Raw genomic sequence first — 14,170 nt, 5'->3', positions numbered from 1 at the left:
CCGCGGTTTATATTACATTCCCAAAGAAGTGCCTCCGTCTCTCGTAGTCTCATTGTGCTGGATGAAGTCACTGGCGACTCGTGGAGGCGAGGGTTTTGCTTAAATCCGAACAGACTCCAGTCCTTTAATTGTCCAAATGCGACAGTGTGTGCAAGTTTAGCTCGTTTGACAAAACGTTAGCCATCTATGGTCAGGGAGCTCATCGTGGGCTGGAGTGACGGTGGTTAACTTCGACGCTTCATCGTTCAATTGTAACGTATTATTATTATTGCTTAAAGTGGAGATGAAGCATAGCGATAAATACATATTCATAGCATCACATTAGTATTTAGATAAGCCACAGAAAAAATCACGTTATAAAAATAAGCAGTTTCTAAGAAAAAACTATTTGTTATGTGCATTTTTGAAGCATTTATCATTATGGGCGCGGCCATTTTGTTGCTGACGTCATGGGGCTGGTTTGGTGTATACACTGCTGGTTAGCTGCCTATAGTGAATGGGTCAGTCAGTAAATAAAATGTTGCCTACAAAACAACGGGACCGCGGTGGTTCTTTTTGTATTGCTCCTGGCTGTTCAAACTAATTTTACCGTGTGAAAGAGAGGAAAGTTGGTTAATTTCCACAAACTACCAGTGAAAAAAACAGTGTTGTTGGCACGTTGGCTCAGGCTGGCTGCACTCAGGCGGCGCGACCAGCCTGTTGGACAGGGAAGGAGGATCTGCAGCGAACACTTCATTGTGTTGTTGGGGTGGGATGTTTGTCCAGAAGACCACTAATCAGCTGAAGCCGGACGCGGTTCCCTCGGTCTTCGACAGACAGACCGGCCCAGGCAGTTCAGCGTCGCGGAGCATTCAGCCTGCTGGCTACCTAGCTCCACTTCAACCAGCGTCGCGGAGCATTCAGCCTGCTGGCTAGCTAATAGCCTCGGCAAGCTAACGGTAGCTGGCTCCAGCAGCTTGTCGGTGTGCTAATAGCCTCGGCAAGCTAACGGTAGCTAGCTCCAGCAGCTTGTCGGTGTGCTAATAGCCTCGGCAAGCTAACGGTAGCTGGCTCCAGCAGCTTGTCGGTGTGCTAATAGCCTCGGCAAGCTAACGGTAGCTGGCTCCAGCAGCTTGTCGGTGTGCTAATAGCCTCGGCAAGCTAACGGTAGCTGGCTCCAGCAGCTTGTCGGTGTGCTAATAGCCTCTGCAAGCTAACGGTAGCTGGCTCCAGCAGCTTGTCGGTGTGCTGGAGCCTCTGCAAGCTAACGGTAGCTGGCTCCAGCAGCTTGTCGGTGTGCTAATAGCCTCGGCAAGCTAACGGTAGCTAGATCCAGGCTATTAGCACATCGACAAGCTGCTGGAGCTCCCGACGCTCGGCTGGTTGAAGTGGAGCTAGGTAGCCAGCAGGCTGAATGCTCCGCGACGCTGAACTGCCTGGGCCGGTCTGTCGGTCGAAGACCGAGGGAACCGCGTCCGGCTTCAGCTGATTAGTGGTCTTCTGGACAAACCTCCCACCCCCAACAACATAATCCGAGGCAATGAAGTGTTCGCTGCAGATCCTCCTTCCCTGTCCAACAGGCTGGTCGCGCCGCCTGAGTGCAGCCAGCCTGAGCCAACGTGCCAACAACACTGTTTTTTTTACTGGTAGTTTGTGGAAATTAACCAACTTTCCTCTCTTTCACACGGTAAAATTAGTTTGAACAGCCAGGAGCAATACAAAAAGAACCACTGCGGTCCCGTTGTTTTGTAGGCAACATTTTATTTACTGACTGACCCATTCACTATAGGCAGCTAACCAGCAGTGTATACACCAAACCAGCCCCATGACGTCAGCAACAAAATGGCCGCGCCCATGGCGAAAACAGGGAAATTATATTTGATTTTTCAGACAAATAAGCAGGATTTCACATTTTATTATAGGACCCTGTTTTACACAAGGTACACAACAAACAAACTAGGATTACATTGTTCACTGCTTCATCTCCCCTTTAAGCTTTAGCAGTCTGCTCAGAGATAGAGGAAATGCATACAGGTTACTGAGGTTAGTGTGATGCACCTCTGTGTTCTCCTCATGTGACTCACAATAGCCAATCAATCATTAGGAAACTGCCCTACCTGGGTTCCATCCTAGAGGCTAATCTCTCCTGTGACAAAATGGCATCCAATGTAATAAAAAAAGTCAACCAACGAACTCGATTCTTGTACCGGATCTCCTCTCTGGTAAACAAGAATACCCTGAAGACTCTGGCAGGAGCACTCATTCAGGGGTACTACGACTATGCTTGCACCTCATGGTACCAAAGCACCTCAAAGGCGCTAAAAACAAAATTACAAACATCTCAAAACAAACTGGTCAGACTACTGCTTGACCTTACTCCTAGAACCCACCTCACCCCTGCCCACTTTGACAACCTAGGATGGCTTAGAGTAGACGACAGAGTACAGCAACTTGCAATGGGCCTGGTCTACAAGATGCACTACACGACCAAGGTACCCATGTACATGTCAAAATACTTCCCAAAGGTCAGTGAATACCACGATCACAACACCAGAGGGAGCTTCACAAATCATGTTAAACCCAGATTCGGCTCAAATAAGGGACTAAACACGTTTCGCAATTATGCCACATCAATGTGGAACGCCCTACCCAAAGCTGTAAAGGAATGTGGATCACTACCCACTTTCAAAACCTCTCTCAAGGGACACCTACGGGAGACTGCAATTCAAAACTGGCCCCTGTAAATATCCTAACCCAACCCCCTCCAATGTACAGTCATTTACCTAGTATGGTTTTGTCAATAGTCCAATGTACAATTTTGTTTATTTGTACAGTGTCTCCTCCCCCCCCCCTCAATGTACAGTTTTGCTTGTTTATACAGTGTGTCCCCCCCCCCCCCACCCAACCACTTCCAATGTAAATTACCCAGTATGGTTGTCAATATCCCAATGTACCCAACCCCCCCCACCCAACCTCCTCCAATGTACAGTTTCTACGTCAAATGTATATACTCCCTTTTCTTGACTCCTTCTGTATCACAAACAGTACTGTATTTGCAAATCTGGTATGTCATAAATATATAGATGTAGCAGTACTGACTATCTGTATGTCATGTATGTCATATATGTCCTGATGAATTGAAAATGGGGGACCCTGATGTAAACAAGACGAAAGTCTTTCTCTGGTCTGCATCCCCTTAACAATTGTGTGTATTGAGCTGTACTGTATTGTACCCATTCTGCAATCTGTTAATAAAGTTTTCAATCAATCAATCAATCAATCAAACCCTCTGCTGGCCGTGCTGTGTGTGTGCAGTCCCCGTCGAAACTCCGTTTTAGTGTAAATATAAACTGAAACCCAACTGATTTTGACGGTATTGATTTTCAATACCGTCGGTATTTCTAAATACCGTGGTATACCGTAATACTGTCATACCGCCCAAGCCTAACTGACGTATCTATCTACAGGAGTCACAGATACCTAAACACACAGTACTGACGTCTCTACAGGAGTCACAGATACCTAAACACACATTACTGACGTCTCTATCTACAGGAGTCACAGATACCTAAACACACATTACTGACGTCTCTATCTACAGGAGTCACAGATACCTAAACACACATTACTGACGCCTCTATCTACAGGAGTCACAGATACCTAAACACACATTACTGACGTCTCTATCTACAGGAGTCACAGATACCTACAAATCTATAGATGCAGTGAGTGAATTAGAATAGTTTTACACAGATAATACACATGTGATAGTTTTGTGCAGAGGTAACGTGTACATGATGATTACAGAAATATGTAGAGTGGCACGACCTAATTTTTTAAATGCCGAGGTCACGAGTCTTAGCCCCTCTGGGGGGATTCGAGGCCATGCTCCCATTATACACCAACTGTGACCACTGCTGCTGAACCTGGACTGCTACCTACCCAGCATGCAACACTGTTGTATACGCTCGTCACTTTGACTTTTTAGACACAATCCTCACTGTTAGAATGTGACATGCTTAACTCTTAGTATGTTGAGGGGGCGTGGCCTTTTGTTCACTAGACACTATAGATTCTTGATGGGACTAGACTTTATTCTATTAGTGCTCTAATGCGTCTAGTGCTCCTACTGCAGAGCTGACCCGTCCGCGTGAACACTTTCGGCAACCAACATGTACTTCCGCGTTTCTCTGATTGGCCAGCGTTGGCCAGCGCTCTCCTTCGTGAATACCAGCCGCTCTACACTCGTTCCCTACGCCGCGCATGCACATGAGGCTCCCCCCAGGTGCTCGTTTACAGAGCGTACAAATACACTTGTGTTATGATACAGGAGCTAAATAGGAAGTACTTGAGGTCGTTGTTAAATACGTGTGTGTTTTAATAAACAGTATAACTGTAAAAGTAATGTTGAATTGTCGTGCCATGGCCCTAAACTAGACAAAGAGGTTTGAAAATACGAGCGTCTTGCGAGAGCGGCGGGGTTTGGCGTGTAATGACTAGCGATGAATATTTTGTGTTTTAAATATGTTGCGATTGATTGATTGATTGAATAGTTTATTGGTTTAGAATGGAAAATCACACATATACATTGGATCACAATATGAAAACAGGTATACATTTTCTCCATTTACCAATAGGATTTCATAAAACACAATAAAGCCATAGGCTTGTTTCCATTGTGGTCCTTCATCATTGGTGTCAGTGGATTTATGTACTGGTGTGTGGATGTGGGTGTTTGTAGTGTCTGTATGTCAGGATGTGTGGTATAAAAACAAAAAAATACATACCGGTACAATAATATTCCATTTTATAGACAATAAAAAAATAAAAAAGGAACAACACATATTAAAACCCTTTGTTCACTACTCCCAGCTTCTGCTACTTATGATCCACCTCTTTATAGCTAATTTAAAAGTGGAGAAGGGGCTTATGGTCTTCAACTCCATTGGTAGGCTATTCCATTGTACTGCTGCTGAATATAGGAATGCGTTTTGGCCTATTTTCCTATTGCATCTCACTGGGACGATGTCTGTAGGGCTCCCCCTGGTGGCGTGTCTGTGTACATCCCTTACCATGTTAAAATATCCACTGAGGTACTGAGGGACAGTATTCCCGAGTATCCTATGTGTTATGTTGAGTTTTATTTGAAAGACCCTCTCCTCAACCCTGAGCCATTTGAGGCTGTTAAAATGTGTCTGTGTAAGGTGAGTCCTGGGATGGAGTTTTAAAATCATTCTAACTAATTTGTTCTGAGCTGTCTGTAGCCTACCTTTCAGTGCTACTGTGATGCCAGTGTACCAGGAGGAGCATGCATAGTCATAATGACATTGGATCAGTGCCCCTGCCAGGACTTCCATTGCTGACCTGTTAATATAGGTGGACACTCTACCGAGAAATTTTATTCTCTGATTGATCTTTGTGACCACCTTTTGTGCCATGCTCACCCCTGATAAGGTGTTGTCCAAAATACATCCTAAGTATGTGACTTCCTCCTTTGCTGTTAACTCGATATCTCCTACCACTACCTTGAACCCAGGAGACCTCTTAAGTCGTATGGCCGAGCCAAAAAGGATAGCTTCGGTTTTACCCAGGTGTAGGGATAACCTGTTTTCGACCAGCCAATGACTGATCTTGACAAGCTCTAGACTGAGTGACCTCTCTACTTCTCTTTTGTCCTGATGGGAGACCATGAGTGCAGCATCGTCCGCAAATAAAAACAGTTTACAATCACATGCAGTTTTCATGTCATTGATATATAAAAGAAATAAAAGTGGTCCTAAAATACTTCCTTGCGGCACCCCGCACATCTGTTGGAGTGAGGAGGATATGGTCCCATTCATTTCCACTACTTGTTTCCTGCCTCTCAGATAAGATTCCATCCACCTTATGGATATACTGTTAAAACCCATAGCCTTCAGTTTATATAAAAGTATGTCGTGGTTAACAGTGTCGAAGGCTTTTTGTAAGTCTATTAAAACCATCCCACAGAATTGACCTTTGTCCACCTCTGTTCTAATTTGGTCTGTCAGATATAATAAACATGTGTCTGTGGAATATGATGTTCTAAATCCAGACTGGAGCTCGTACAACAGGTTGTTTGTAGAGAGGTATTCGTTTATTTGATCATTAATGATCCTTTCTATGACTTTGGATATTGCACTAAGAATCGACACAGGCCTATAGTTCCCGGGGTCTAATTTATTGCCTTTTTTGTAAAGCGGAATGACTCTGGCTTGTTTGAGATCATAGGGAAACTGTCCTTGACCGATAGATAGATTTACAATGTGTGTTAAGCCGGAGGCGATGGACTCTGCTGCATCCCTAAGAAATCTAGCAGGTATCTTGTCCTGTCCTGTTGCCTTGTTAGGATTGACCGTCGGATTGTTGTTAAAAACGGAGGGATACTAGCTAAGGTGTGGGGGAGTTGGCGTATATATGTTGATTGCTTTAAAAACGGAGAGAAATGTCGAATTTACGCTGTTTAAAACGGGGTGATGGGCGAAAATCTTTGGTTTTAGGGGTTTGGCGTGTAATGACTAGCGATGAATATTATGTGTTTTAAATATGTTGCGACCGTCGCGACGATTGTTGTTAAAAATGGAGGGATACCCTGTTCGAATCCAGCTCACAGCTCCGGGGTTGTCACCAGCTTGGCTGGCCGTTCACACTAATACAATTGGCAGTATTAGAGGGTGGGAGAAGCTGGCGGGGTGGGTCCGGGTCGTTGTAAACAGCGACTCCTACAGTTCGGTCAGGGCGCCTGCTAAGCGCGGATAGGACCTGAGTGGGATAGTGTGATCCTTCCACACGCTACGCCCTCTCGGTGAGAATCCGCGCTGCCAGGTGAAAAGAAGCGGTTGATTGGCTGGACGTGTGTCGGAGGAAGCACGTGGTAGCCTCCACTCTCCCAGACCGACTGTGGGAAGTAAGTGCGCAGCGACCAGGAAGGGGATTGGGAATTGGCATAACGACTAACATTGGGATGGGGGAAAATCGGAGGAAAATGGAGGGGGAAAAAGATCCAAAAAAAAAAAAAAACTGAGGGATACTAGCTAAGGTGTGGGGGAGTTGGCGTATATAAGTTGATTGCTTTAAAAACGGAGAGAAATGTCGTATTTGCGCTGTTTAAAACGGGATGAGGGTGAAAATCTTTGGTTTTAGGGGTTTGGCGTGTAATGACTAGCGATGAATATTATGTGTTTTAAATATGTTGCGACCGCCGGATTGTTGTTAAAAACGGAGGGATACTAGCTAAGGTGTGGGGGAGTTGGCTTATATAAGTTGATTGCTTTAAAAACTGAGAGAAATGTCGTATTTACGCTGTTTAAAACGGGGTGATGGGCGAAAATCGTTGGTTTTAGGGGTTTGGCGTGTAATGACTAGCGATGAATATTGTGTGTTTTAAATATGTTGCGACCGTCGGATTGTTGTTAAAAACGGAGGGATACTAGCTAAGGTGTGGGGGAGTTGGCGTATATAAGTTGATTGCTTTAAAAACGGAGAGAAATGTCGTATTTATGCTGTTTAAAACGGGGTGATGGGCGAAAATCTGTGGTTTTAGCTTAACGATAGCCATGCTAAAACGCTAGCACAACATTAGCACCTAACCTAACAAGCTTAACAAGTCAGCGATCTTTTTGTGAGACTAAACTCTCCGCTCGGTGGCAAATTGTGTTGTCGGTTTTGTTTCATCAATAAATGAGGCAGAATACACAGTGAATGTGTATCCTTTTTTGTTTATTGCACTTGTTCCTGCTGCAAATGAAATCCTATGCGAGAGATTAAAGATGGCGGCTTTCTGTTTTTGTGGAGAGAGCCTCCAACGAGTGACACGTCTCTCTTCTGACCAATCAGTGGTCTGCAGTGTTTCACGTGACTTTTCTGGTTACCGGCGTAGGGGGAAAACGAGCGTAGAGGGCTGGCCGATCGCTGGCCAATCAGAGAAACGCGGAAGTACATGTTGGTTGCCGAAAGTGTTCACGCGACCCGTCCTCTCGTCCAACACATTTCATAACCTTGTGTTACAATTACATGCATATGACAAATAAGATAAACTTGAAATGGCATGTTGTAAACGGGTGCCAGAGAACTAATTACCAGGGTTCAGGGTGTAACTTCATACTTAATATGTATTTCAATGGACAATGATGGAAATTAAATCAAATAAAATACTTGTCGCTGACCTATCAGAAAAAGATTCCAGAATTCAGGTCCTTGGCCTGCTGTCAGCCTATGTGCAACGTTTCATCCAAATCAGCCCTGGAGTTTTTGAGATTAGCTGAGGACAGAATCACGCGCAGACAGACTCACAGACACACGCACGCAACCAATCACATAATCGCCCCCCAGGCTTCCCCTTGGTGGAGATGAGAATACAGAGGACATGACGTCGGTGTCCTCATTGGTAGCTACGTCCATGCTCATGACCATTATTATGACTCTGTGCCTTAGGGCTAGTACCATCTGACATAATGGTATGTCGGGTGAAACAGACCAAAATGTTTCTTCTTATTATTCTTCTTCTTCCTGTTCTTTTTTCTTCTTCTTCTTTTTAGGGGTCATGGTCTTCTGTTCACTAGACACTATAGATGCTTAACTCTCAGTATATTTAGGGGTCAGGTCATGGCCTTCTGTTCACTAGACACTAGATCAGGGGTGGGCAATTATTTTTCCCAGGGGGCAGAATGAGCAACTGAAAATATGTTGGGGGGCCGGGCCAAAATTCCAAACTTAATTATGCATAATATACATTTTATTTCTATATAAAAAGCAGTAAATGGCATTGTTTTGACCCCTGGTAAGAGTGTATGTTATTATTTGGCAATTAAAAGGTGAGGTTAGCTTTCAAAAATATCATTTATTCAAGTAGAATTTATTTCCAAAATGATAAACAAAATGTGAAACATTAATAACAAAGGGCATTTTGAGTTTCATACTATTGAAACAAGGATTTTCTTAGCTTTCTAAAGACATCACATCATCTTATAGCAAAAATAAACAAGACATGTCACTGAACTGTGTAAAGAAAAGTGTCCCAGTTTTGTAGCCTTTTTTACTTTACATGCCTATATTAAACATTTACGGTGGTGTAGTGGTTAACACTGTCGCCTCACAGCAAGAAGGTCCAGGGTTCGATTCCCGCTTGGGGACCAGGTTTCCATGATGCCAGTTACCCAGGTGGGGTATCTCCCAGGCCTTTCTGTGTGGAGTTTGCATGTTCTCCCCGTGCTCGCAAGGGTTCCCCCCCCCCCCCGATAAGATAAACCCAATGGAAAAACATGCACAACAATAGATCGCCAACGCTGTGGCGTCCTTGACTAAGACGGACAGGAGCACTTGGATTGGTCCCCTGGCGCGGCTCACGTTGACGCCTGTCTGCTCCCGGCTGCCCTTGGGGGGGAAGGACGACGGGATGGGTTAATCGCAGATACGAATTGCATGCATGCATCGCATGTGTGCCGATTGATGACCTCTGAGCAGGTCCTAAATTATTATTAATTATTATTATTAATGTTTTCAGAACTGTGCAAAAAAAAGAAGAAAAAATATCAAGTGTCCCATTTCACTTGTTATATTTCCACATTTTAGTGTTCTTCAGTTCTTTTTTTTTCATTCAGTGTGAGAAATCCAGTCTCTGTTGAGCTTTAACAAGTCCATCAAAGTCAGGTTGCATGTCTGAGGTGGAGATGCGAAGCACAGCTGCCAGATGTTCATCAGTGAGAGAGGATCTGTACCTGGACTTGGTAAACGTCATGACTGAGAATGTCTGTTCACATAATGTAGGTGGATCCAAAGAGAACCAACATCTTCTGAGCATGTCTCCTACACGTATATTGTGCGTGTGAACGTTGACGTAATTTATTTTTTATTTTTTTTTTAATTATTTTTTTAATTATCATGTAATCTTTCGCGGGCCGGTCAGAATCATCCCGCGGGCCGTACAATGCCCAGGTCTGCACTAGATGCTTAGCTCAGCATGTTTAGGGGTCATGACCTTCTGTTCACTAGACACTAGATGCTTAGCTCAGTATGTTTAGGGGTCATGGCCTTCTGTTCACTAGACACTAGATGCTTAGCTCAGTATGTTTAGGGGTCATGGCCTTCTGTTCACTAGACACTAGATGCTTAGCTCAGTATGTTTAGGGGTCATGGCCTTCTGTTCACTAGACACTAGATGCTTAGCTCAGTATGTTTAGGGGTCATGCAGGTGGACGCGGGCAAATACTGCGGCATGGTCATGCTGGACCTACAAAAGGCCTTCGACACTGTCAATCACACCATTCTGATTGACAAGCTAAAAGCAATTGGTTTTGATAGTTTATCAGTGAGCTGGATACAATCCTACCTGGAGGGGAGGGAACAGATGGTGGAAGTAAACGGTACCCTATCCCCCCCCCCTCACAGTGAGCTGTGGTGTTCCACAAGGAAGCATACTAGGACCGCTACTATTCCTAATTTATGCAAATGACATGTCGTCAGCTTGTGACTGCAACTTGTTCCTGTTTGCGGACGACTCAGCCCTGCTGGTCTCTGACAAGAACAAGTTACAGGTTGAAAAAGCCCTCAGCTCGGAACTAGGCAAAATCTGCATATGGCTCGCCGACAACAAACTATCATTACACATGGGAAAAACAGAGTCCATTCTCTTCGGTTCAAATAACAAACTCAGCAAGACCGACGGCTTCTCGGTTACAGTGGGTGACAATATTATCACAAGGAAAGATGAAATTACCTACCTGGGTTCCATCCTAGAGGCTAATCTTTCCTGTGACAAAATGGCATCCAATGTAATAAAAAAAGTCAACCAACGAACGCGATTCTTGTACCGGATCGCCTCTCTGGTAAACAAGAATACCCTGAAAACTCTAGCAGGAGCACTCATTCAAGGGTACTACGACTATGCTTGCACCTCATGGTACCAAAGCACCTCAAAGGCACTAAAAAACAAATTACAAACATCTCAAAACAAGCTAGTCAGACTACTACTTGACCTGACTCCTAGAACCCACCTCACCCCTGCCCACTTTGACAACCTAGGATGGCTCAGAGTAGACGACAGAGTACAGCAACTTGCAATGGGCCTGGTCTACAAGATACACTACGCGACCAAGGTACCCATGTACATGTCAAAATACTTCCCAAAGGTCAGTGAATACCACGATCACAACACCAGAGGGAGCTCCACAAATCATGTAAAACCCAGATTCGGCTCAAACAAGGGACTAAACACGTTTTGCAATTATGCCACATCAATGTGGAACGCCCTACCTAAAGCTGTAAAGGAATGTGAATCACTACCCACTTTCAAAAACACTCTCAAAAAACACCTACGTGAGACTGCAATTCGAAACTGGCCCCTACAAATGTCCAGTACAGTAAATGACCAAGTAAGGCTTTGTCAATATTCCAATGTACAGTGTAAAATGTGTGTGTGTCCCCTACCCAACCCCCCCCCCCCCCCCCCCCCCCCCACCTCCAATGTACAGCCCTCACCCAACCCCACCCCACCCATCCAACCTCCTCCAATGTACAGTTTCTACGCCAAATGTATATACACTCCTTTTCTGGACACTTTTGTATCACAAACAGTACTGTATTTGCAAATCTGATATGTCATAAATGTATAGATGTAGCAGTACTGTCTATCTGTATGTCATGTATGTCATATATGTTATGATGAATTGAAAATGGGGGACCCTGATGTAAACAAGACGAAAGTCTTTCTCTGGTCTGCATCCCCTTAACAATTGTATGTATTGAGCTGTACTGTACCCATTCTGCAATCTGTTAATAAACTTTTCAATCAATCAATCATGGCCTTCTGTTCATTAGACACTATATAGGCTTAACTCAGTATATTTAGGGGTCATGTCCTTCTGTTCACTAGACACTAGATGCTTAGCTCAGTATGTTTAGGGGTCATGACCTTCTGTTCACTAGACACTAGATGCTTAGCTCAGTATGTTTAGGGGTCATGACCTTCTGTTCACTAGACACTAGATGCTTAGCTCAGTATGTTTAGGGGTCATGACCTTCTGTTCACTAGACACTAGATGCTTAGCTCAGTATGTTTAGGGGTCATGACCTTCTGTTCACTAGACACTAGATGCTTAGCTCAGTATGTTTAGGGGTCATGATTTTCTGTTCACTAGACACTAGATGCTTAGCTCAGTATGTTTAGGGGTCATGGCCTTCTGTTCACTAGACACTATGTATGTATGTGAAGAAACACTTTTTCAAAGTGTATGCAACTCCACGATCTTCTGTGTGTGTGTGTGTGTGTGTGTGTGTGTGTGTGTGTGTGTGTGTGTGTGTGTGTGTGTGTGTGTGTGTGTGTGTGTGTGTGTGTGTGTGTGTGTGTGTGTGTGTGTGTGTGTGTGTGTGTGTGTGTGTGTGTGTGTGTGTGTGTGTGTGTGTGTGTGTGTGTGTGTGTGTGTGTGTGTGTGTGCCACGCGCAGAGGAGGGACGGCCCCCCTCAGTGGTGTCAGAGAAGTCGGATGTGTCGACCCCGTCCCCGCAGGGAGAGAGGAGGATCTGGTCCAGTCCCACCCACTCCATCCACGGCTCAGGGCCACACCGCAAGCAGCACCCAGATCTGCTGCGACGCACCTCCACCGCCTCAGGTAACACACAGAGACACACCGCAAGCAGCACCCAGATCTGCTGCGACGCTTGGTGTATTATTATACTGATCTACTGGACGATAAATACACCTGGATTGTTTTCCTGATTGTTTTTATGTTTTGTTTTTTTCATGCTGAATGAGTTTACTTTGATTTTCAATAAGCACTATTCAAGCATTAATTTGCTGAAGGGAAAGAAATGTGGGGAAAAGCTATTCTACACATTTGTCAAACGTTTCTTGATCAAATCCTGTGACTGAAGATGTTCTTCTGTGACAGTCCTGTTACGCCAGATTTGGTTCTCAGGGTTTGACACCAATATTTTGACTAGGGATTCTCCAAAAACAGTAAACCTTGGTCCTTAGTTCCACACATTGACTCATTTCATTATCTCCCATTTCGAGGCGTGTGACCGGATGATTGATCCTTTGGTCTCTGTGTTACAGTGATCAATCAGGGAAGTGATGATTAAGTCAAAGGGAAGACAGAACAGAAGAGGTCAGCTGTAGCCTGTAGGCATCTTGAGAAAGGGTTGAATAATGCCTCTAGACAGGCTCTCTTCAGGCTCGTTGCTGTGCTCGTCTAGAAGAGGGAAAGTGTCCTGAGTCTGGTTCAATCGCTTTTATTATTTTTGTATTTTCTGAAGTGGACTGTGAATTTGATTCTACCGACAGAGGTAGAGGTAACGCAGGAAACAAATTGACTAGAATGTCAAGACAATCCTTCATGGTAAACTGTGGAGAAAGGGGCTTAGGAATGGACTGATTTTGCTAAGTAATCCATACTGGTACAAAACCTATTACACAGAATCTTGCTTATGTGGTAAGCGTATTTTTTCTTCGTATAGTTCTTCTGTCATCATCTACTCACCCCCCATATTAGTCTAGGCTCTATTTCAGTTTTCGCATCTTTGCAGTCGTAACACGACGTGTCCATGTCATCCTTCTCCCGGTGCTTTAGATGTCCAAAACAGCCGTGAAATGACCATCAAACCTCTCAAAACGGCTTGTACAGCAAACGGTTGGACTTTTACTCCAAAGGATCAATAAGTAGCACAGCAAGTCTTCAGTGAAATCCTGACCAGAAATAGACGTGTCACCTAGTGATGTGAACGTAAACAGTTCTTTGCTGCAGTCAGGATGTCAGTGAGGAGGGAGGACTTGCACTTTTGGATTCAAAGTGCAATCTTTTGACTACAAAACACTTGAATAATGCTGCATGGGTAGTTTTGAGAAGTTTTATGGTGGTTTCTATACTCGTTTTGTAGAACTCTAAAAGCACTGGTCCTCATTGACTTAAACGGACTCATCTCAAACCCCATCCTGTATTCTTGATCCTCCAATCACAACTGTCGCTTCCCTCTGAAGAAGTTTGGGAAGCGACCATTGCGATTGGAGGATCAAGAAAAGAGGGTGGGGTTTGAGATAAGATGGCCCTACTTAACTCGGGTGTTACTAGGACTGAAAGAGTTCCAGCGGACATGGTTGGCATATGGATATACTGACAGAATTTTCATTTTAAAGTGAATTGCTCCTTTAAGACTGAAGGTCTGTGCGGGGGTTGAAAAG

The 14,170-nt window shown here is 44.4% G+C and overlaps 1 protein-coding gene across 5 annotated transcripts in view; it reads left to right on the top strand.

The window, feature by feature from the left end:
• Positions 1 to 14,170, top strand: part of pikfyve (phosphoinositide kinase, FYVE finger containing) — a 232,760-nt gene that overhangs the window by 99,610 nt on the left and 118,980 nt on the right. For all 5 annotated transcript variants that reach the window (XM_084310464.1, XM_084310462.1, XM_084310463.1 and 2 more), the window contains exon 3: positions 12,438 to 12,602. In XM_084310464.1, the coding sequence (XP_084166590.1) occupies positions 12,438 to 12,602 (165 nt within the window). The remainder of the gene's footprint in view (positions 1 to 12,437; positions 12,603 to 14,170) is intronic.

The sequence above is a fragment of the Notolepis coatsorum genome (assembly GCF_963971535.1).
Source record: "Notolepis coatsorum genome assembly, chromosome: 3".
NCBI lineage: Eukaryota > Metazoa > Chordata > Actinopteri > Aulopiformes > Paralepididae > Notolepis > Notolepis coatsorum.
Note: the sequence above shows the minus strand (reverse complement) of the source record. Positions and strands in the feature narration are given on the sequence as shown.